Source organism: Salmo salar, chromosome 05 (genome assembly GCF_965601325.2).
Source record: "Salmo salar chromosome 05, fSalSal1, whole genome shotgun sequence".
NCBI classification, from domain to species: domain Eukaryota; kingdom Metazoa; phylum Chordata; class Actinopteri; order Salmoniformes; family Salmonidae; genus Salmo; species Salmo salar.
In genome coordinates, this window is record NC_138295.1 from 66,782,976 (window position 1) to 66,805,969 (window position 22,994).

The 22,994-nt window shown below is 43.2% G+C and overlaps 1 protein-coding gene across 1 annotated transcript in view; it reads right to left on the minus strand.

The window, feature by feature from the left end:
* Positions 1 to 22,994, minus strand: part of LOC106605507 (cyclin-dependent kinase 14) — a 198,205-nt gene that overhangs the window by 169,408 nt on the left and 5,803 nt on the right. Inside the window, exon 2 of the mRNA XM_045718621.2 lies at positions 20,694 to 20,725. Within this exon, the coding sequence (XP_045574577.1) occupies positions 20,694 to 20,725 (32 nt within the window). The remainder of the gene's footprint in view (positions 1 to 20,693; positions 20,726 to 22,994) is intronic.

Below are 22,994 nucleotides of genomic sequence, written 5' to 3' on the forward strand. Positions count from 1 at the left end.
CGCAGTTGTTAAATGAGAACTTGTTCTCAACTAGACTACCTGGTTAAATAAAGGTGAAATAAAAATAAATAAAAGACACAGAAGGGTAAGTCCTCTCCTCTCCCATCCTCATCAGGGCAGGAAATGACATCATAAAGCATGGGAGTGATATAATCTCAGAGGCCCTAGTCTCTGTTCAGCCAGTCCTTCTAATGAAGCCAATAGGTTATTCCTAGCCCTCTGTTGAGACCGTACATAATCTTTACTAAAATAAGGGGAATTAATCAAAAAACACTAGTCTTGTCCCACTAGTTTGTAAGACCGAGGTATGGTAAATGTCAAAAAAAAATTCTGCTGTTATCAAAGTGAAGTAGCAAGCAACACTCAGGAAATATCTTCAATGGAGAGAGAGAGAACAACTCTTCAGTCCCCTTTGCTGGCTGGTAAACTGTTGAATGACAAAGTGCCTTATCGGGCGTTAGATAAGAGGAGGTCACAGCCTCACAGAGATAGCGACAGAGCTACGGAGGAAGAAAGACAGCCTTTGTTATCACTCCATTTCAGCCAAGCAGGGCTGTCAACAAAGCAGCTTTTGACAGATTTCCAGAGAGAGATTTCCATACATCCATTCCTCCATTCAGTAGGATGTGGAAACTACAGTACTGAATGAATGAGGAGGTGATCTGCAGCCAAATTGCAACATACTATGCCAGTATAGTGTATCCATGGATGGGACTGCATCTTCAGAGTTTTCTAGAGAATTATTTGATCTCACTGCAGAAGAACTTCCCCCCTGCATACAAAAACACCCATCACGTTTGTGACTGACTAAAATTCCCATTAAACGTCCATTTATGCAGCATTGTGCAGTCATAACAGCATGTGTTGCTGCAGTGATTAATAATTCAGACTTTGACATTTACAGTTTGGTGTTGGGTTCGTTTGGCATGTTTTCCTGGAGCAGAGGAGTAGTTAGTTATGGGAATCAGCACATATCCTCCATAATTACATCTGACTGTGTGTGTGCGTGCGTGTGATCCAAACGAGTCGGACTAACCTGCTGCTGCCGTCGTTCAGAGTTAATTAGAGGGTTTAATATAGACACCAGCTGCTGCTCAACATCTAATCACCAACAACTACACACACAGACAGAGGAGGGGTCGGACACTGCAGTAAGACCCTGGCTGAATCCCAAATCACCCCCGTGCCCTCGGCACTCCATTTGCGCACTCATGTGCGAATCCGCCGTTTGCACAAGTGTGAAAGCTGAGGGAGTGAAAATGATCGAGGGTGTAGGTAGGGGCTAATTAGACCCTCCTATAGCCACTTTGACCAAGCCAACAAGGCTGCAGGTTTCAGAGCGAAGTGCTATCCCGACACGCACTGCGATATGTTTGGAGTTTGTGCAATTTAATACAAAAGAATGGAGAGGCGTGCCTAATTATACTGTTTGCCACGTGCATTTGCTAATGTCTGATTTCAAGACTTGACACGTAACAGATGAAACACCTCTCAAATTAAATGTTTAACTGTTACTGAGGTGTAAATCTTGCAAAACGGCACGGGGTACTTGTTCATTTGAATTTCATGCTTGTTTTATTTGTAAGTGGAACATGATTTGCATCATTCAAGTCACGAGTCTCACGTCGGTAGCCATGAAGTGCTTTGAAAGGCTGGTCATGGCTCACATCAACAGCATCCTCCCGGACACCCTAGACCCACTCCAAATCGCATACCGCCCCAGCAGATCCACAGATGACGCAATCTCAATCGCACTCCACACTGCCCTTTCTCACCTGGACAAAAAGAACACCTATGTGAGAATGCTGTTCATTGACTACAGCTCAGCGTTCAACACCATAGTGCCCACGAAGCTCATCACTAAGCTAAGGACTCTGGGACTAAACACCTCCCTCTGCAACTGGATCCTGGACTTCCTGACGGGCTGCCCCCAAGTGGTAAGAGTAGGCAACAACACGTCTGCCACGCTGATCCTTAACACTGGGGCCCCTCAGGGGTGTGTACTTAGTCCCCTCATGTATTCCCTGTTCACCCACGACTGCGTGGCCAAACACGACTCCAACACCATCATTATGTTAAGCCGGGGGTCGGCAACACGCGGCTCTTTAGCGCCGCCCTAGTGGCTCCCTGGAGCTTTTTCAAAAATCTGAAAATGGAAAAAGATGGTGTGAATATATTTTTTGTTTTAATATAATTTATTATTCAATGCTGTAAAAATGTGTATAATAAATATTTAATTTAAACATTTCTGTCAACGAAGATTTACGTCATAGCCTGCGACACACGTTTCTTTCAGCTCGGCGTAGTGCCAGACAGGTGGCTGTTGCAAACAAACCGGCGGGTGTGTCATGGGCCATGGATCCCAAAGGAAAAAAGCGAAGGTTAGCTGAGGAGAACACAGTTGTTGGACCGAATCATTTGCTTTCATTGCCAATGCGGAAGGATTGCCTGCATGTTTGCTTTGTAATGAGAAGTTGTCAAATAACAAAAAGAGTAACGTGGAAAGACATTTCCATTCTTCCTGACAGTTATAGGAACATGAAGAAATATGCATTTGGAGTATTATCCATCTTTGGATCAACATACCTGTGCGAGCAGATATTCTCAAACATGAACTACATAAAATCCAAATACCGCACCCGCCTCACAGATGAGAGCTTGCAGTCCTGCGTGAAGATTAAAGTTACATCTTACATGCCCGATGTTGAGAAGCTGTCCAGTGATGTCCGAAAACAGAAGTCACATTAAACGGGTAAGAACACAATCCTGTCATAGGCACATATTTAGTAACAAAGTGGCTGTTTTTATAAAGTGATTTCTGATTTTTGTCAGTATATATTTGGAATGACACATAGGGATATTATTGTGTTTTGTTGCTCAGGTCCGAGGATGGCTGCATTGTATTGTGCGTGTCAATAGAGAAGAGGGTGCTGCTGCATTTTACCCTTGCACATTTTCAGAAAACTAAAGAGAAGTGGATAATGCACAGAAATCGATCTTAAACTGTATTATTTTAATTTGATATACTTTACCTTTTCAAAAGACTGCTGTTTTATTGCACTCTGTCTGTTGCCCAGATAAGGGGGAAAAGAGAAGAGGATTGTATGGTATTATTGAGGATTGAAAAGCATTTTATTTCCATGGGGAGGTCTGAAATTACAGGAGGCCTATTGTGCACGTTGCACAGTTTGTTGTTGTTTTTTCAAATCCTAAAATAAAAATGACATCAAAAATCAGATTTCTGTATTGTATTTCTATAATTTCATCAATGCAACGAAACATAATACATTAATATTATAATGGAAGTTAAACTTAAAGCACCATCGTACAGCAGAGTAGTCACGTGGTGCGTCATTCTCTCCAGGATGCGCTGCAGGTAAAATAAACGTTTAATCATGAATGCTCATTATGTATTTGTAGCCTACTTATCATTTTGATAGTAGGCTAATATAGCTAATATAGACACTTACAGCATGTGTTGCCTTCATTATAAGGCTTATATAAGGCTTTTCATTTTTTGCGGCTCCAGACAGATTTGTTTTTTGTTTTTTTGGTCCAATATGGCTCTTTCAACATTTTGGGTTGCCGTCCCCTGTGTTAAGCAGACGACAACAGCGGTAGGCCTGATCACCGACAACGATGAGACTGCCTATAGGGAGGAGGTCTGAGACCTGGCCGTGTGGTGCCAGGACAACAACCTCTCCCTCAACATGATCAAGACAAAGGAGATGATTGTGGACTACAGGAAAAGGAGCACCGAGCACGCCCCCATTCTCATTGACGGGGCTGCAGTGGAGCAGGTTGAGAGCTTCAAGTTCCTTGCATCCACATCACCAACAAACTACCATGGTCCAAACACACAAACAGTTGTGAGGAGGGCACGACAAAGCCTATCCCCCTCAGGACACTGAAAAGGTTTGACATGGGTCCTCAGATCCTCAAAAAGTTCTACAGCTGCACCATCAAGAGCATCCTGACTGGTTGTCAGGATCCATGCAACTTATTATGTGACTTGTTAAGCACATTTTTACTCCTGAACTTATTTAGGCTTGCCATAACAAAGGGGTTGAATACATATTAACTCAAAACAGTTTTTATTAATTACATCACTGGGGCCAAGCTTCCTGCCATCCAGGACCTCTATACCAGGTGGTGTCAGAGGAAGGCCATAAAAACTGTCAAAGACTCCAGCCACCCTAGTCAGACTGTTCTCTCTGCTACCGAACGGCAAGCGGTACCGGAGCACCAAGTCTAGGTCCAAAAGGCTTCTTAACAGCTTCTACCCCCAAGCCATAAGACTCCTGAACAGATAATTAAATGGCTACCCAGACCCCTATTTTAAGCTGCTGCTACTCTCTGATTATAATGTATGCATAGTCACTAACTCTACCTACATTTTACATATTACCTCAATTACCTTGACTAAGCGGTGCACCCGCACATTGTATATAGCCTCGCTTGTTATTTTACTGCTGCTGTTTAATTATTTGTTACTTTTATTTTTTACTTTTTACTTATTTTTTACTTAATAACACTTATTTTTTTCTTAAAACTTCTAAAAGCATTGTTGGTTAAGGGCTTGTAAGCATTTCACTGTAAGGTCTACACCTGCTGTATTAGGCGCATGTGACAAATTTGATTTGCTTAGCTCCATTCCGTTTCTTTTCATCCTGAAAACTCCCCGTTCCTTAACGATTGCAAGCATACCCATAACATTATGCAGTTACCACTATGCTTGAAAAAATGGAGAGTGGTACTCAGTAATGTGCTGTATTGGATTTGCCCCAAACATAACACTTTGTATTCAGGGCAAAAAGTGAATTGCTTTGCCACATTTTTTGCAGTAACTTGTTGCAAACAGGATGCATGTTTTAGAATATTTGTATTCTGCACAGGCTTCCTTATTTCACTCTGTCAATTAGGTTAATATTGTGGAGTACCTACAATGTTGTTGATCCATCCTCAAATTTCTCCTGTCAAAGCCATTAAATTATGTAAATGTTTTAAAGTTACCATTGGCCTTCAACTCCGGCAACTGAGTTAGGAAGGACGCCTGTATATTTGTAGTGACTGAGTATATTGATACACCATGCAAATAGCAATTAATAACTTCACCATGCTCAAAGAGACATTCAATGTCTGCTTTTTATTTTTACCCATCTACCAATAGGTGTTCTTCTTTGCGAGGCATTTGAAAACCTCTTTGTGGTTGAATCTGTGTTTGAAATGCACTGCTGGACTGAGGGACCTTACAGATAATTGTATATGTGGGGTGCAGAGATGAGGTAGTTGTAAAAAAATTATGTTAAACACTATTATTGTACACAGAGCGAATCCATGCAACTTACGTGACTTGTTAAGCAAATTTTTACTCCTGAACTTATTTAGGCTTGCCATAGCAAAGGGGTTGAATACGTATTAACTCAAAACATGTTTTATTCATTTGTAAAACGTTCAATAAACATCATTCCACTTTGACATTATGGGGTATTGTGTGTAGGCCAGTGACCAACAAATCTCAATTTCATCCATTTTAAATTCAGCTGTAACAAAACAAAATGTTGAAAAAGTCAAGGGGTGTGAATACTTTCTGAAGGCACTGTATCTAGAACCAAAAAGGGTTCTTAGGAGAACCCTTTGAAGAACCCCTTTTGGTTCCAGGTTCAACCCTTTCCAAAGAGGGTGGAACCCAAAATAGTTCTACCTGGAACCAAAAAGGGTTATCTTATGGGGACAGCCGCAGAACCCTTTTGGAACCCTTTATTCAAAGAGTGTAAGTATCGTGATAACATAGTATCATTAGATCCCTGGCAATTCCCAGCCCTAGAAGTCACCTTCAGAGTTTCGGGGCGAGGGGCTGGTTTGAGATTCACCGCCTATACCCCTCTCCCTTAACCACTATTACTATTTCACACTATTCTCCCCTTCCTCATCCTTTCCTACATCCATGTCTCCCTCGCTCTCTCTGTCTATCTCGCTCTCATTTTCTCACCTGCCACAGTACTCCCACATCCCACTTCCCTTCCTGACCTCCCAAAAATGTCAGAGCAAGACTCTATGGGCCTCTCTGGACTCTGTGGAGAGAACAGACTGGCTGGCACACACCCCACACACGCAAATGTGCACGCACACACACACACACACACACACACACACACACACACACACACACACACACACACACACACACACACACACACACACACACACACACACACACACACCCTCTCATAATGAGCCTCCAAATAGCAGAGCTGTCTAAATTGAGAGAAGAAAGAGTGCTTATTCGCTCGGAGATGAAAGGTGATATTTCCCCCTTTCCAAAGGTCAACAGAGATCATTGTGTTTCTTTCCCCTAACCTTCTCCTTTCAAAAGGACTGATCATTAAACACAATATTTACCTTGACATTTGACACTTTTCCCAAATTGTTTTGAACTCTAAGTATGTAAGAGAAAATGTGAGACAAGACAAGAGAGGCTGAGCTTCTTTCGCTAACTAAATGTAGAATGTAATCAGTTTAAATGAATATTCTGAAAGTGTGTTATATTTATACTAGCCCCTTATTGCTTTATCTGCTGAACCCAGAACATAATAACCAGACTGAAGCATGGTTGTCTTCCATACCATTACCCTCCTTTTGCCTTATTTCCCCCACAGCATCTAATCCCTATGAAGTGCACTATTATACTACATAGGGCTCTGGTCAAAAGTAGTACACTATGTAGGGAACAGAGTGCCATTTGGGACAGATTTTAGCTACCAGTCAGCTCTTTCCAGCTCCCAGTAACGGTTCATTGCCTTTTCCTCCCTGCGCAGCACTAACCTGGTCTGAGCCCTGAAACATATGGGAACGCTCCAACAGCCGTCAACATGATCGATGTGACATCACATCCGCCAGTCATCATCGCACCACGACGCCCATAACAACAGGACGGAAGCTCGCCTAACAACGGGGAGACTGGTCATACTGTTCATGCCACATTTGCATTTTAATATCTCAGCAATATTTAATCCATTAGGTATCCTCCCGGGCCTATTGAGGGAAAGTTAATTCGCTAACGAATGGCTGGATTAACGACAGTTGGATTATACCAACGTTATTCACAATGAGACAGGAGATGGTGGGATTGAACACCAGGACTGACACTCAGGGGCTTCACGCTGGCCGGACTCATACATCCACAACCATCTCATACAGTATTAGCCTGGTCGCAGATCTGTTAGTGATGTTTTGGCAACTCCTATGCTTGAGTTGGCAAGACAGCACAAACTGATCTTGGACCAGTCTAATCTTGTATGGATTCATACTCACACAAACTAAGCCATAGTATCGTTCAACTATGTACTAATCCTGTATAATGAAGTTCCAAGATTATAACAGCTAGCTGGAGGAATTTACAGCCAAATATGAGTGGTGGCTAAAAACGGAGACTGCTAATTTTCTCAGATTAGCACTAATCTTAGATTGAGAAAAAACAGAGTACCTCGCAGCTAACGTCTTGAAGAGTCTTGAAGCCAACGCTTTCAGTTGAGCCATCATCCTCAGATTGGGAAATAGCTGACCTAACCCCTGCAGGCTAACACCCCCAGATTAGCTGGCCGTGACAGAAGCACACAAACATGGCTGCTGCTGCTGAAAAGTCAAGCAATCGTCACCAGTCATTCAGGCTTACGGCTGCATCAAAGTATCTTCTAGGAGAATGTACACTGATCATGAGAAGTTAAAGAGTTTAGAAGAAGAGAGAACTCTACTTTAATCTTAACAGGAATTGGATTGAGTTCATGGGTTAACAGCAGAGGATGCACACAAGCATGTAGGCACATGCACACACACACACACACACACACACACACACACACACACACACACACACACACACACAGACACACACACACACACACACACACACACACACACACACACACACACACACACACACACTGCCCTTACAAGGAGAAATGAGTAATGATGTTGGCTCTATATTTCTCCCCACCCTAGTGTGCCCTGTGAGGGGGTTGAGCAGGAGTGATGTAGCGTTGGCAGAAGGAAGACGGTTCCTCCCAGCTTCCCCCCTGGGCCGCTCTGGAGAGAGGAGGATAGAGGGGTGTTCAAGGGTATCTGTCAATATCTTACTCTACTACCTCAGGAAGAAGGAGGGAAAAAAGAGTGAGAGAACAAAACGCAGAGGCTTCTGAGGTCAAATGAGTGCTAGCGTAGGACATCTTGAAGTGATTTTCAAACGCGTTGCTACAAAACATAAGCTGGGTCGGACAGGGAGGCAGGCAGGCAGGCCCAGAAGCCTTTTCCCTCACTGCAGAGAGTTAACATAGAAACACACCGCCTGGTGGAACTGCCTGGCTAGCTGTTTCACATGTGGGCTAAAAGCCTTAGAGACAGCATAAACTACCTACTGTAAATTTCATGCACAGTACACTAAAGATACATATTATATTGAGTGAGCAGGCTATACTGACAGCAGAGATGTGAGCGATACCTTTTGGTTTGTTCCAGTCATTGGTTTGATCATGAACAGAAAGAAGTAGGACACCGACGCTTACATTAACCTACATACACCTGATCTGTAGTACCTTTCAATCACCTGATAGGAACACGGTGGTGGAAGTCTATTTTCACAGGCTCTCAGCAATTCCACATTCATTTCAATGATTTAGAGAAAAATAGGCCTAGAGTAGAACAAGAAAGAACAATTGTTTACGCAGAGACAAGTAAATGTATTTCTATGTGACAGTATTGTGACTGAAGACGTACAGTCGTAGACAAAAGTTTTGAGAATGACACAAATATAAATTTTCACAAAGTCTGCTGCCTCAGTTTGTATGATAGCAATTTGCATATACTCCAGAATGTTATGAAGAGTGATCAGATGAATTGCAATTAATTGCAAAGTCCCTCTTTGCCATGCAAATGAATCCCCAAAAAACATTTCTACTGCATTTCAGCCCTGCCACAAAAGGACCAGCTGCAATCATGTCAGTGATTCTCTCGTTAACACAGGTGTGAGTGTTGACGAGGACAAGGCTGGAGATCACTCTGTCATGCTGATTGAGTTCGAATAACAGACTGGAAGCTTCAAAAGGAGGGTGGTGCTTGAAATTATTGTTCTTCCTCTGTCAACCATGGTTACCTGGAAGGAAACACATGCCGTCATCATTGCTTTGCACAAAAAGGGCTTCACAGGCAAGGATATTGCTGCCAGTAAGATTGCGCCTAAATGAACCATTTATCGGATCATCAAGAACTTCAAGGAGAGCGGTTCAATTGTTGTGAAGAAGGCTTCAGGGCGCCCAAGAAAGTCCAGCAAGCGCCAGGACCATCTCCTAAAGTTGATTCAGCTGCGGAATCGGGGCACCACCAGTACAGAGCTTGCTCAGGAATGGCAGCAGGCAGGTGTGAGTGCATCTACACGCAAAGTGAGGCAAAGACTTTTGGAGGATGGCCTGGTGTCAAGAAAGGCAGCAAAGAAGCCACTTCTCTCCAGGAAAAACATCAGGGACAGACTGATATTGTGCAAAAGGAACAGGGATTGGACTGCTGAGGACTGGGGTAAAGTCATTTTCTCTGATGAATCCCCTTTCCGATTGTTTGGGGCATCCGGAAAAAACCTTGTCCGGAGAAGACAAGGTGAGCGCTACCATCAGTCCTGTGTCATGCCAACAGTAAAGCATCCTGAGACCATTCATGTGTGGGGTTGCTTCTCAGCCAAGGGAGTGGGCTCACTCACAATTTTGCCTAAGAACACAGCCATGAATAAAGAATGGTACCAACACATCCTTCGAGAGCAACTTCTCCCAACCATCCAGGAACAGTTTGGTGACGAACAATACCTTTTCCAGCATGATGGAGCACCTTGCCATAACAACTAAGTGGCTCAGGGAACAAAACATCGATATTTTGGGTCCATGGCCAGGAAACTCCCCAGACCTTAATCCCATTGAGAACTTGTGGTCAATCCTCAAGAGGCGGGTGGACAAACAAAAACCCACAAATTCTGACAAACTCCAAGCATTGATTATGCAAGAATGGGCTGCCATCAGTCAGGATGTGGCCCAGAAGATAATTGACAGCATGCCAGGGCGGATTGCAGAGGTCTTGAAAAAGAAGGGTCAACACTGCTAATATTGACTCTTTGCATCAACTTCATGTAATTGTCAATAAAAGCCTTTGACACTTATGAAATGCTTGTAACTTTACTTCAGTATTCCATAGTAACATCTGACAAAAATATCTAAAGACACTGAAGCAGCAAACTTTGTGAAAATTAATATTTGTGTCATTCTCAAAACTTTTGGCCACGACTGTACATATGGAACTTGTTGTGTACAGCAGTCCTGGTGATGTAGCCAATAGAAACATTTGGGGAGCTGACACCACAACTGTTTGTGGCATAATCTAGCCATCCTAATCAGATCAGAGGGGTACCACAAACCAGCCAGGAGACCACCCACAGAGACAAAAAGAAAGAGAGAGAATGTAGAAAGAGGGGAATGGAGTGTGAGAGAGACAGAGAGAGAGACATAAAGAGAGAGAGAGAGAGAGAGAGAGAGAGAGAGAATGCAGACAGGAATGGAGTGGAAGAGAAAGAGAGCAATTAGGGGCAACATTCCCAGTGTGTGTGTGTGTGTGTGTGTGTGTGTGTGTGTGTGTGTGTGTGTGTGTGTGTGTGTGTGTGTGTGTGTGTGTGTGTGTGTGTGTGTGTGTGTGTGTGTGTGTGTGTGTGAGTGTGTGCGTGCGTGCGTGTGTATATATATGAGTAGGATCTGCTTAATGTCTGAGTGAAGTCAACTCAACATCTGCTGCATTTCTGGAGGACCAGACTCAAAGTGTAAAGCTCTACCTGCTCAACAAACAGACAACCTAAAGTGACCTAGCATCGAAAGCTTGCCTGTCTAGGAAAACACACACACACACACACTTGAATATCTGTATACAATGAAAAGACCCTTGAGCTCCTCTGCAGTGCAACAGGACAGGGATACTCCAAGCCTACAAAATGCCCCCTAAAATGTCTCAGCCCTGAAAGAAATTGAGAAGAGGATTCTCTAGCTAGTGTCTCGGAGAGAGTAGGATCTGGTTTCAGAACCTATTCCTCTGACCTACTCTAACGTAATCTCATTCAGATTCCTTCCTTATCGTCCCCTTCCTACCACAGCTTAAAACTTTATTTAATAATATTCGCTGTCTGATAGTATGGCTAAGCAGCTTACAGAGAGGAAGGTTAGCAGCACAGTGAGCGAAAAGTGTGAAATGAAATCCTGCCATGATTAAAGCCGGATGATTCCGGTCGGAATATTCAACATGCGGTACGGAACGGGTAGAAACCTCTGGGAATCATCTCTCTCTCCCGGGAACTACAGTGACCATAGAAATGAGTGAGACGTCAGTCGTCCTCTGATCACATTGTAAGAACTCACAGGTTTGGTTTCCCTCTATTTAAAAGCATATGGATCCTACGTGTTCTAATCTGCAGCTTAAATTATAGCGGATCCAGTCCTACTTATAGATGAATGGTGGATATGAAGAATATGTATCTGTCAGTGACAGGATCCACAATCTCCCAGTAGAGCTACAGTGAGGGAAAAAAGTATTTGATCCCCTGCTGATTTTGTACGTTTGCCCACTGACAAAGAAATGATCAGTCTATAATTTTAATGGTAGGTTTATTTGAACAGTGAGAGACAGAATAACAACAAAAAAATCCAGAAAATTGCATGTCAAAAATGTTATAAATTGATTTGCATTTTAATGAGGGAAATAAGTATTTGACCCCCTCTCAATCAGAAAGATTTCTGGCTCACAGGTGCCTTTTATACAGGTAACGAGCTGAGATTAGGAGCACACTCTTAAAGGGAGTGCTCCTAATCTCATCTTGTTACCTGTATAAAAGACACCTGTCCACAGAAGCAATCAATCAATCAGATTCCAAACTCTCCACCATGGCCAAGACCAAAGAGCTCTCCAAGGATGTCAGGGACAAGATTGTAGACCTACACAAGGCTGGAATGGGCTACAAGACCATTGCCAAGCAGCTTGGTGAGAAGGTGACAACAGTTGGTGCGATTATTCGCAAATGGAAGAAACACAAAGGAACTGTCAATCTCCCTCGGCCTGGGGCTCCATGCAAGATCTCACCTCATGGAGTTGCAATGATCATGAGAACGGTGAGGAATCAGCCCAGAACTACACGGGAGGATCTTGTCAATGATCTCAAGGCAGCTGGGACCATAGTCACCAAGAAAACAATTGGTAACACACTACACCATGAAGGACTGAAATCCTGCAGCGCCCGCAAGGTCCCCCTGCTCAAGAAAGCACATATACATGCCCGTCTGAAGTTTGCCAATGAACATCTGAATGATTCAGAGGACAACTGGGTGAAAGTGTTGTGGTCAGATGAGACCAAAATTTAGCTCTTTGGCATCAACTCAACTCACCGTGTTTGGAGGAGGAATGCTGCCTATGACCCCAATAACAGCATCCCCACCGTCAAACATGGAGGTGGAAACATTATGCTTTGGGGGTGTTTTTCTGCTAAGGGGACAGGACAACTTCACCGCATCAAAGGGACGATGGACGGGGCCATGTACCGTCAAATCTTGGGTGAAAACCTCCTTCCCTCAGCCAGGGCATTGAAAATGGGTCGTGGATGGGTATTCCAGCATGACAATGACCCAAAACACATGGCCAAGGCAACAAAGGAGTGGCTCAAGAAGAAGCACATTAAGGTCCTGGAGTGGCCTAGCCAGTCTCCAGACCTTAAACCCGTAGAAAATCTGTGGAGGGAGCTGAAGGTTCGAGTTGCCAAACGTCAGCCTCAAAACCTTAATGACTTGGAGAAGATCTGCAAAGAGGAGTGGGACAAAATCCCTCCTGAGATGTGTGCAAACCTTGTGGCCAACGACAAGAAACGTCTGACCTCTGTGATCGCTAACAACATTTTTGCCACCAAGTACTAAGTCATGTTTTGCAGAGGAGTCAAATACTTATTTCCCTCATTAAAATGGAAATCAATTTATAACATTTTTGACATGCGGTTTTCTGGATTTTTTTGTTGTTATTCTGTCTCTCACTGTTCAAATAAACCTACCATTAAAATTATAGACTGATCATTTCTTTGTCAGTGGGCAAACGTACAAAATCAGCAGGGGATCAAATACTTTTTTCCCTCACTGTATAGTATATGATATCAACTACTGCACTGACTGCAGTGAAACATCACCTCTGCAAGGCCTCTTAGAACAACAAAAGGTGTGATATTTCTGATCCTGACTATGATCCTGAAAAACAATATATGTCATCTTTGATTATTTTATTTGTGTCCTTGACGATAACATTAAAGAGTGTTCGCCATACGTTGTTGCCCACGGTGATGCTAACCGGGAGAGGGACGTTATCTAGATTCCTGATGACCTTTGACCTTGTCCCTTATCTAGGAGACGTGGGGGACGGGAACCCTGGGGCTTGGGGATGGGGAGGATGGTAATCTTGAGACACAATGGGGCAGGAAGGGTGACATTGGCGAGCGCACCGCTAGGTGAATCGATAAGCCATGGGCGGCACCTGCGTGTGTTATCAGTGTGCGTGTGCGCATGCGTTATCAATGTTAGGGTGAAGGAAGGTTGTAATCAACACCATGGTGTTTCACACCGCAGGCCACTGCTGGTCTCCTGGTACTCTCCTCTTCTCCTTCTTCCTTAGCCTCTACGGCCCTTACTCGTTCTTTTTTATCTTTCCTCCTAACTTACTCACATAGATATGGCCTTTACTTTTCCTTTCCACCCCTTTGTAGCTCAACAGTTATTGAATTCATGTGGAGATTTACTGGAACAACATTATAGGACATGAAAGTCAATGGGACCTCAAAGCAGGAACCAGTGAGTCAATCCCTGTAATCAACGCTACCGCGCCCGCATGTTATCAATGTAGAACATTGATTGGATTTTTCAAAGTCATCAAAATACGCTGTTTTAATTGAACAACGAAGATTTCAACCAAAAGTCAATAGGGGGTGTTTGTAGCTTGCGTTTTCTAAGCGATTTGAATTCTCAATGGGAAGTGTTCTAAGCGAATAACAATCACCACTGACCTTGGCTTAGAGACAGATGTGTGCGCTCGTGGGAAAACAGCTGGGTGTATGCCGGTTGAGACGCAATATGACAATGTCATCAGGTTCTGACAGCATTTCAAACTTAATTAATGGTGTGAGACAGACATCCAATAAAAGCTATTCAAACTGTCACACCTCTGTGTCACTCAGGAAAAATATGATATACATCCATAATGTCCCAGCTGCCCCTCCTCCTCTCCTCTCTTAACCACCAGTGTAATTCCAACCAGTTTCTAACAACAGACATTTGTGCTCTGAGACAGAAAGCAAGGCTAAAGTCTTGGTAAAGAACTGGAGTTCCGAGGAGTCAGCAAGCAAGAGAGGGGGAGAGAGTGCGAGAGAAAGATAAATCCATGGTCTATCTGGGTATTCTGCTGGGCTGTGTCCGTCCCCAAGGATCACCATGGCAGAATACGTGACAGCACCTCTCTCCTTCCCTCCCCCGACTCTCTCCCCCGTCTACCCCACCTAGCAGTCCCTCACTTGGGCTTAACTGTGAACCAACCATCCATACATCCCCTGACGGAGGAAAAACTCACTATTCCAGGCATCTCTCTTCTCGCCATTTCTCTCCCTCCGCCCTTGGCACGTTAACATTCTAAGACCTGGGGAATGGCTCCAGCCTATGCCATGCTGCTATTCAAGAAGTGACTGACTGCTAGTGATGACATAAAAGATGATGACACAGATGATGATGATGACAATGATGACAGGAGAGTACCGTTCCTCCCTTTATAAAACCTTCAGATAACTCCCAAGGACCAAAAGGTGATTTGTTTCCTGTGAAATAAATGACAGATTTTCCATCCGGTTCAGTCTTAACGGCTCCTCCACTAATATCGCTGGAGTCTTTAATGTAATAGATGAAGACGTTTATTGCATTCATTTCTGATCCTGACACCAAACACATGCAATTATTCAATGTGCCAGACTCCAATTCTGCTGAGAATAGATAATGAAGTTCTCATGCGACAGAGACAGAGAGAGAGAGAGAGAGAGAGAGAGAGAGAGAGAGAGAGAGAGAGAGAGAAAAAATAAGGAAGGAGAAAATAATTATTAATAGCCAGAAATAATTGAAGACCTTGGCCTTAATCTAACAATATTTAGCAATGTTCATTATACAGAAGTTATTGTTTGCATTGCTACACATAAAAATGTCTCTGTGTGCATACAATGTGTGAAGTGAAGACAAAGCGACACTCATGGAACTCGGCTTACATGTTAACTAAAATTGGATTGAGTCCATGGGGCAGCAGCTGAGGACGTGTTTGTGCTAACACGCACGCACGCACACACACACACACACACACACACACACACACACACACACACACACACACACACACACACACACACACACACACACACACACACACACAATCCTTTACAATCTGCCCATTCTAATGGCTCAACATGATGCCTCCTGAGACTTCCTCTTAAGTAGAGGCCATTTCAGCATTCCAGTGTGTGTGTGTGTGTGTGTGTGTGTGTGTGTGTGTGTGTGTGTGTGTGTGTGTGTGTGTGTGTGTGTGTGTGTGTGTGTGTGTGTGTGTGTGTGTGTGTGTGTGTGTGTGTGTGTGTGTGTATATTTCAGCGTCCCAGAGTTCTCTAACAGCCTTCTGTAATAGAACAGTCAAACCCACAGCAGTGTTATTTAACATTCAGCCAGGCCACACAGCACAGCGCCTGTGTTTCCACTAGGAGAGGGGAGCAAGGGGAGCAAGGGGGGCAAGGAGAAAGAGAGAGGGAGAGAGAGGTAGGGAGATGAAAAGATAGATTGAGTGGCAGAGAGAGAGAAAGAAAGAGAGAGAACGAGAGAGATATAAGAGAGAAGGAATCAGGGAGGGCAGAGATAGGAGCAGGATGGGGAGAAAGAGGGACAAAGACACAGAGAAAGAGTGAGAGAGAAGAGGAGAGAGGGACAGAGAGAAGAGGAGAGATGGACAGAGAGAAGAGGAGAGAGGGACAGAGAGAAGAGGAGAGAGGGACAGAGAGGGGAGAGGGGGATAAAGACTGCTGTGGATGACTGGTCTCTTTCTCTGGGAGTTATGACCAGATGATATCTCTTTCTGTGCCAGATACAGTCACATTACCTTGGAGCAACAATTTAATATCAAGACAAACTAACAGGGTACTGTTGCTAATTCTTCAGGCAGTGTAGTAGGCTAGCTACTCTGGGTACATTTTAATCAGACTCGTGGTGTTCTGCCCATGATGAATGGGCATCAGCTGAACAATGTAGCAAACAATGGGCCCTTCTTTAAGACATAAACACACGCCGGCTAATTCTTCCCCTTACTGCTCCCTCAGAGACACCCTGGTGCTGCACAGGAAATAGTTATTTTTCTTTCCTAAATTCTTTTAAAACATTCCCTGGTGGCATGAGACCATTTATAGCCAATGGTCCGGGCTATTTCCCAGGGCACTGGCTTCTTGGAACGGTTCGGTTCACATTATTGCACCACAAAAGTCCCAGTAGCATAAAATGGACTGGTGGTGGCGATATATCTAATCTATATTCATCAGCGTAATCACCGGAAACATAACTAATGCCAATGTTAAATAACTTAGATTTTATATACAGCCATTTTATATACAGCTAGTCTCCAGTGCCAACACAAATAATGACTTGTGCAAAGCCCCTGTGATGACAAAGTCTTAAAATGAGCATAATCACTTCCTCAGTGCAACCACAGAAATGAGACTGCAGATTACTGCAGACATTTTGTAATGTCTTTATTCTTTTGGAACTTTTGTGAGTGTAATGTTTACTGTAAATTGTTATTTTTTTTTTTACTTTTGCTTATTATCTAGCTCATTTGCTTTGGCAATGTAAACATGTGTTTTCCATGCCAATAAAGTCCTTAAATAGAACTGAATTGAGACAGAGAGAGAAAGAGCTCAGTCAGAGCCAGGGGTGGGCTTAGTGACTTGGAGGCCCTAGTCAGAGCCAGGGGCAGGCTTAGTGATTTGGAGGCCCCAGTCAAAGACCAGTCTGTATTACCTTTTAATGTGCCATGAACACAATCAGTCATGTTTTTATCTGATTGTCAAATAATCACTTCAAAAGTAGGTTACCTTCACACGTTCATCCACGTGACAAATAAACTGATTTGATTTGAAAATAATTCCAGCATCCGAACAGTGCAGTGTGCACCCACCAACTTTCCTTCAATTCAATAGAGGCTGAAACTATCTCACCGGCAAAAGCATGCGAACTAGCGAAACGGCACCCCTCTGTCTTACTATATGTAGGCCATGTATCTGATGCTGTCTGGCCAAAACAAAGAATGACATGCCAGACAGCATCAGATAAATGGGCTACACATACTGTACATGTCCTCTGCTTAGATGACGATGGCAGTTTTATTAGCAGCACCTGCCTTTTTACTAAAGAAAGGTGTATTATATCCCCCTAGAGTCCGAGGACAAAGGGCTGGGTCGAGAACCAGTCTTCCCTAAATAGCAAAATGGGGTGGAGACCAGATGTAAATCAGTGACGCCTCGCTACACGTCAAATCAATCAAATGCCTTGCTTGGGGGGAGCTCCAATAGTGCTCATTAAATGAGTGTTGTAGGTGCAACCGTGCATGGTGAAGATGGCCAGGAAATCGCTGATTAAAATCTCCATCAATATATGTTGATGTACTTGGATTGTGTATTGAGCACACTTCTGACAAAAGGGTTTTCCCCCCAGTTTTTCTTCCATTTTCTGCAATGTTGCAAACCAGCATACGGACCAACTCTCTGCAAAATGTGTCCTATCCAGTCAGAAAACAGTGCCGAACATAACACCTGGCACCAACGGGCATGTGGGCAAGGGTTCTTGAAAGTAACATCCAATCAAAATATTGCCGCTGGGAGCCAGAGGACCATTCAAACTGTTTTTGCAATACAAAATTCTCCACACAGCGATATGATTTTGGAGGTATGGCAACGTGAGACTACTACTAAGCTAACATATGGAATAGTTTTAAGATGCTCATACCAAGGATGATTTAGATATTTGATTTAGAATTTTAGGTAACAAAAATATTATTTGATGAAATATTGAATTTGGCCTTACTGCTATTAGCCTATAGAAACAAATTGAATAACATATTCGTACATGAAAAAACCTGTATACCTTTGACGTGAAAATGCCCTTTTCACTTCAATTCATTTTTCACCCCGGTAACGAGTTACCTAATTTGACAAACACCGCTGTAGCTCTGCCACCTTCCGCCGACATCGGTGGATATCTCTATCTTAAACACAGATTATGATGGGGATTTATTTATTGCCTTGAGCGGAGCATGGGGGGGGGGGGGGGGGGGCGGGTAGAAATTATTTGAATATTATTTAAAAAATGTATGCTCAGCTCATGAGGTCCATTGATGATGTGAGGCCTGAGGCAATTGCCTCTTCTGCCTAATGGTAAGTCCACCAGTGGTCAGAATTAGGTTAGAGTTCTGAGAGAGAGAGAGAGAAGGCAGTGAGCACCAGTCCAGGCCAGTGTTATGTAAAGTCCTCAGAGAGATGCCGACCCGTGGCCTGGACCTCAGAAAGAAAGAGAGTGAGAGGAAAGAGAAGGACAGAGGAACACAGAGAGAGACAGCGAGAGACAGAAAGGGAGAGCAGAGCCACAGAGAGAGAGAGAGAGAGAGAGAGAGAGAGAGAGAGAGAGAGAGGGCAGCAGGGAGTAATTGCCCATCACTCTTATAATCTGTGTAGGGCTAGGCAAGAATACAGCGACATGGGAGGAGGGGACATCCCCAGAGATTTAACAGAGGTAGAAAAACAGCTAATCGTGGCTCTTCGCACCTTGTGTGAATCAGTTATGCTGGGCATACACTACACAACTTCTAAAATGTTAACAATTTGGACGTGGTCACATTTCATGATTTGCTTGTCCCAAATCTTTCCTTCCTTCCATTCTCAACCCCAGGACATGGCTGCTCACATTACACAATGATTCCCTAGTTGATCATGCCCTGCGTTTCTCGGTTGTCGTAGGAAAAAATGCTGACGCGCAAACAGTGAGCTGTTTTATAAGTGAGCACGTTATTATGTGCAGAAACATTTTTAAAAAGCCGGAGGCGCAGAATATGAACTTAATATGAAATAATAACAATAATATGAAATAATATTTTTGGATTCTGTCATGGTAAGACGCAGATGTAATATTGGTGGAGTTTGTTTTGCATGGCCCGGTGTCCCGGGTGGGTGGAGATTTTACTTAAAGACCAATGGAATGAGCAAACTGAGCTCATCTGGGGCACGTAAAACAAACTTGCACATTGAAGGCAGCCAGGTTCTCTCCACAGCTCCACCAATCTGTCCTCCATCACCTCGGTCCACACGGTGCGTGTAGTTGTTACTTTCCTCTTTGCCATCATTGTTTTGGTCTCATATGTTGAGTGCTCATTGGCTATTGGCAGCAGTCCTTGCCCAATCGCGTTGTAGCACTGCTCATACTACAAGATGCACATCCAAAATGTGTCCGAAAACCTTTCAGGACATCCGACAGGGATCTGGAGAACGGAACAGCCATCGTTGGTGCGTCCTTGACCCACTCAAACTATGCGAGTCCCGACGTATTGAACCTAGCCTAAGTTCATAAGGTTTCACCCCGATCATGAAAATGTGTCTGGGATGGCAAAAAAAGTGGGGAATTCATGGCAAAACTGTGTAGTGTACGCCCGGCATTAGTTTTAGCCTCCATTTGCAGAGCTGTTCAGTTCGTTAATGCAATCCCTGGTTTGTCTGTACCATCACCGCCTTCATAAGCTGAACAGATAAGGTTATCATTAACCAAAGCAAGATCAGCAAACATTCACACTGGCTGCTGTCTCCTCAGTCTCTCTACACCTTGTGTACTTGAATTTCCAACTGGAAAAGGGAAAGGCTTTAGAGACCACAGGAGTTAAGCCTTATCTTTCACCAAGAACATCTCCTTAGATACCAATCTAAAGCACCGCATTGAGGGCTTGGGGAGAAGAAAAAAAAAATCGATGTTACTTCAACTCAAAAGAGCAAGCAAGCAGAATTTCCCTGCCAACGCATTTAACATTTACATCCTAGTGTCTACGGCCTTATCGGCTTCCTCATCAACACACGCGCGCATGCAAACACACTCACGCACACGCACACACACACACGCATGCAGCATTGTTATACATTGGGAAAACATTCTCGAATACTTTCATCATTCTGATGTTAGTTTCTCTGTCCACAGAATAATGTGTCTGGTTGGCTTCCTAGTGACAAACACTGGCCCAGAGGACTAGGACTACTGAGATGATAGGACAGCCCTGATGCAGTAAACATGAATACATTACAAACATTTACATTTACGTCATTTAGCAGACACTCTTATCCAGAGCGACTTACAAATCCTATCTAATGACCATTCATAGAATAAACTACTGAACTGCATACAGTACCACCACAGTATTGTCTGTCTATGAATTCAATCCATGATACCACATAATAAACACAATAAGCATTACCATCAAATATTGTTGTATTGCACTGAAAAATGGACCAATCATTTCACCAGCTGTTTCACTGGTTTTGAACTCACCTCATCAAAGCCACTGTCCTCTTTCTTGAAAGCTGAAAATAGAGAGAAGAAGAAAACCAGGCTCACATTGACGTCTTCTGAACAGGGAACAAAAACAGTGACTACAACCACAGTGTGCACTCACTCATAACCCACACACACACGTACACACCTACAGTACGCACACACACAGCCCTGTAATGGTGTCCTGATTTCCTATTCGTGTGATAAAGATTCATTATGCTTCCTTCATTAAGGCAGACACTCAGGCAGATAGTCCGAGGTCAATCAACATGATCTGACACTGGCAGCGTTCAGAAGAAGAGTTTGTTTGTGCTTTATTAGACAGACCTTTCAGACACTGCATCATCATTACTAGACTAGTGAATGGCTGGGAACACACCTGGGTTCACTTCAAATAGTATTGGAAATCTTTAAATATACTTTAGCTGTGCTTGATTGATTTTGCCTGGCGCAACGGAACCAATAGAATAGTCCCAAAAGTGCACACCCCACCCAAATGGCATTCTTAAGGCAGGCTTAAGCAAACGCTAGAAGTAATTTTGAAAGATTTCAAATAATATTTGAACCCAGGTGTGGCAGGAAGAGAGCAACACACCACTAGCAGCCCATTGGTGTGACTGAGGAGCTCTCGTCTTCTCTCGCCACTATGACTATAATCACAGGAAGTCATAGTGATTGCATTGGACAGCAATATCCTTTGTATTTATGAAAAGGAAGGTAAACAATGCTGTGTTGCCGGTGTGATTGTTTCCTCCTTGACAGCTAGATGTACTGTATGGTACATTCGGTGCAAACCAGATCTTATCTTTAGCTTTGTTTTTAACTGTGAAAGACAAACCAATCCACATTGCCTGGGAAGAGTGCTGAAAAATGCTTTTCGGAAACATAGCCTAATAAATATCTCTTTAATTACACATTTCTCATAATGAACTCAATAATTATCTGATTGGAGGGTATCACAACTAATCTGACACAATGAGATAGGGTAAGTTACAGATGGAAGTAACACTATATTGTTTGGCCTTGATGTAAAATGACTTACTCATGTCAATGGCATTGTTTTGAGGCAGAGTCATCTAGCCGTGGAGCCATAAAATTGCATCTTTCTCATCAGAAAACAGAGACACAGAGAGGAGAATTTCCTCAAAGTAGAAAACACAGCAGGATCATTACAACTACAGTAAATGGGGAGTCAATACACAAGAATCTGTAGCATTGTTATTTAGTTTGAACACTCCTTCACATACAAGTCTGATATATTGAACATTTCCAAAACAAAACTAAACATGGACTCGTATTCAAGAACATAAATATAAGATACTATACAGTTGAAGTCGGAAGTTTACATACACCTTAGCCAAATACATTTAAACTCAGTTTCACAAATCCTGACATTTAATCCTAGTAAAAATTCCCTGTCTTAGGTCAAGGATCACCACTTTATTTTAAGAATGTGAAATGTCAGAATAATAGTAGAGAGAATGATTTATTTCAGCTTTTATTTCTTTCATCACATTCCCAGTGGGTCAGAGGTTTACATACACTCAATTAGTATTTGGTAGCATTGTCTTGCCTTACATTGTTTAACTTGGGTCAAACATTTCGAGTAGTCTTCCACAAGCTTCCCACAATAAGTTGGGTGAATTGTGGCCCATTCCTCCTGACAGAGCTGGTGTAACTGAGTCAGGTTTGTAGGCCTCCTTCCTCGCACACGCTTTTTCAGTTCTGCCCACAAATTTTCTATAGGATTGAGGTCAGGGCTTTGTGATGGTTACTCCAATACCTTGATTTTGTTGCCCTTAAGCCATTTTACCACAACTTTGGAAGTATGCTTGGGGTCATTGTCCATTTGGAAGACCCATTTGTGACCAAGCTTTAAATTCCTGACTGATGTCTTGAGATGTTGCTTCAATATATCCACATAATTTTTCTACCTCATGATGCCATCTAATTTGTGAAGTGCACCAGACCCTCCTGCAGCAAAGCACCCCCACAACATGATGCTACCCCCCCCCCCCCTGCTTCACAGTTGGGATGGTGTTCTTCGGCTTGCAAGACTCCCCCTTTTTCCTCCAAACATAACGATGGTCATTATGGCCAAACAGTTATATTTTTGTTTCATCAGACCAGAGGACATTTCTCCAAAAAGTACAATCTTTGTCCCTATGTGCAGTTGCAAACCGTAGTCTGGCTATTTTATGCCGGTTTTGGAGCAGTGGCTTCTTCCTTGCTGAGCGGCCTTTCAGGTTATGTCGATATAAGACATAACCTGAAACAGATACTTTTGTACCTGTTTCC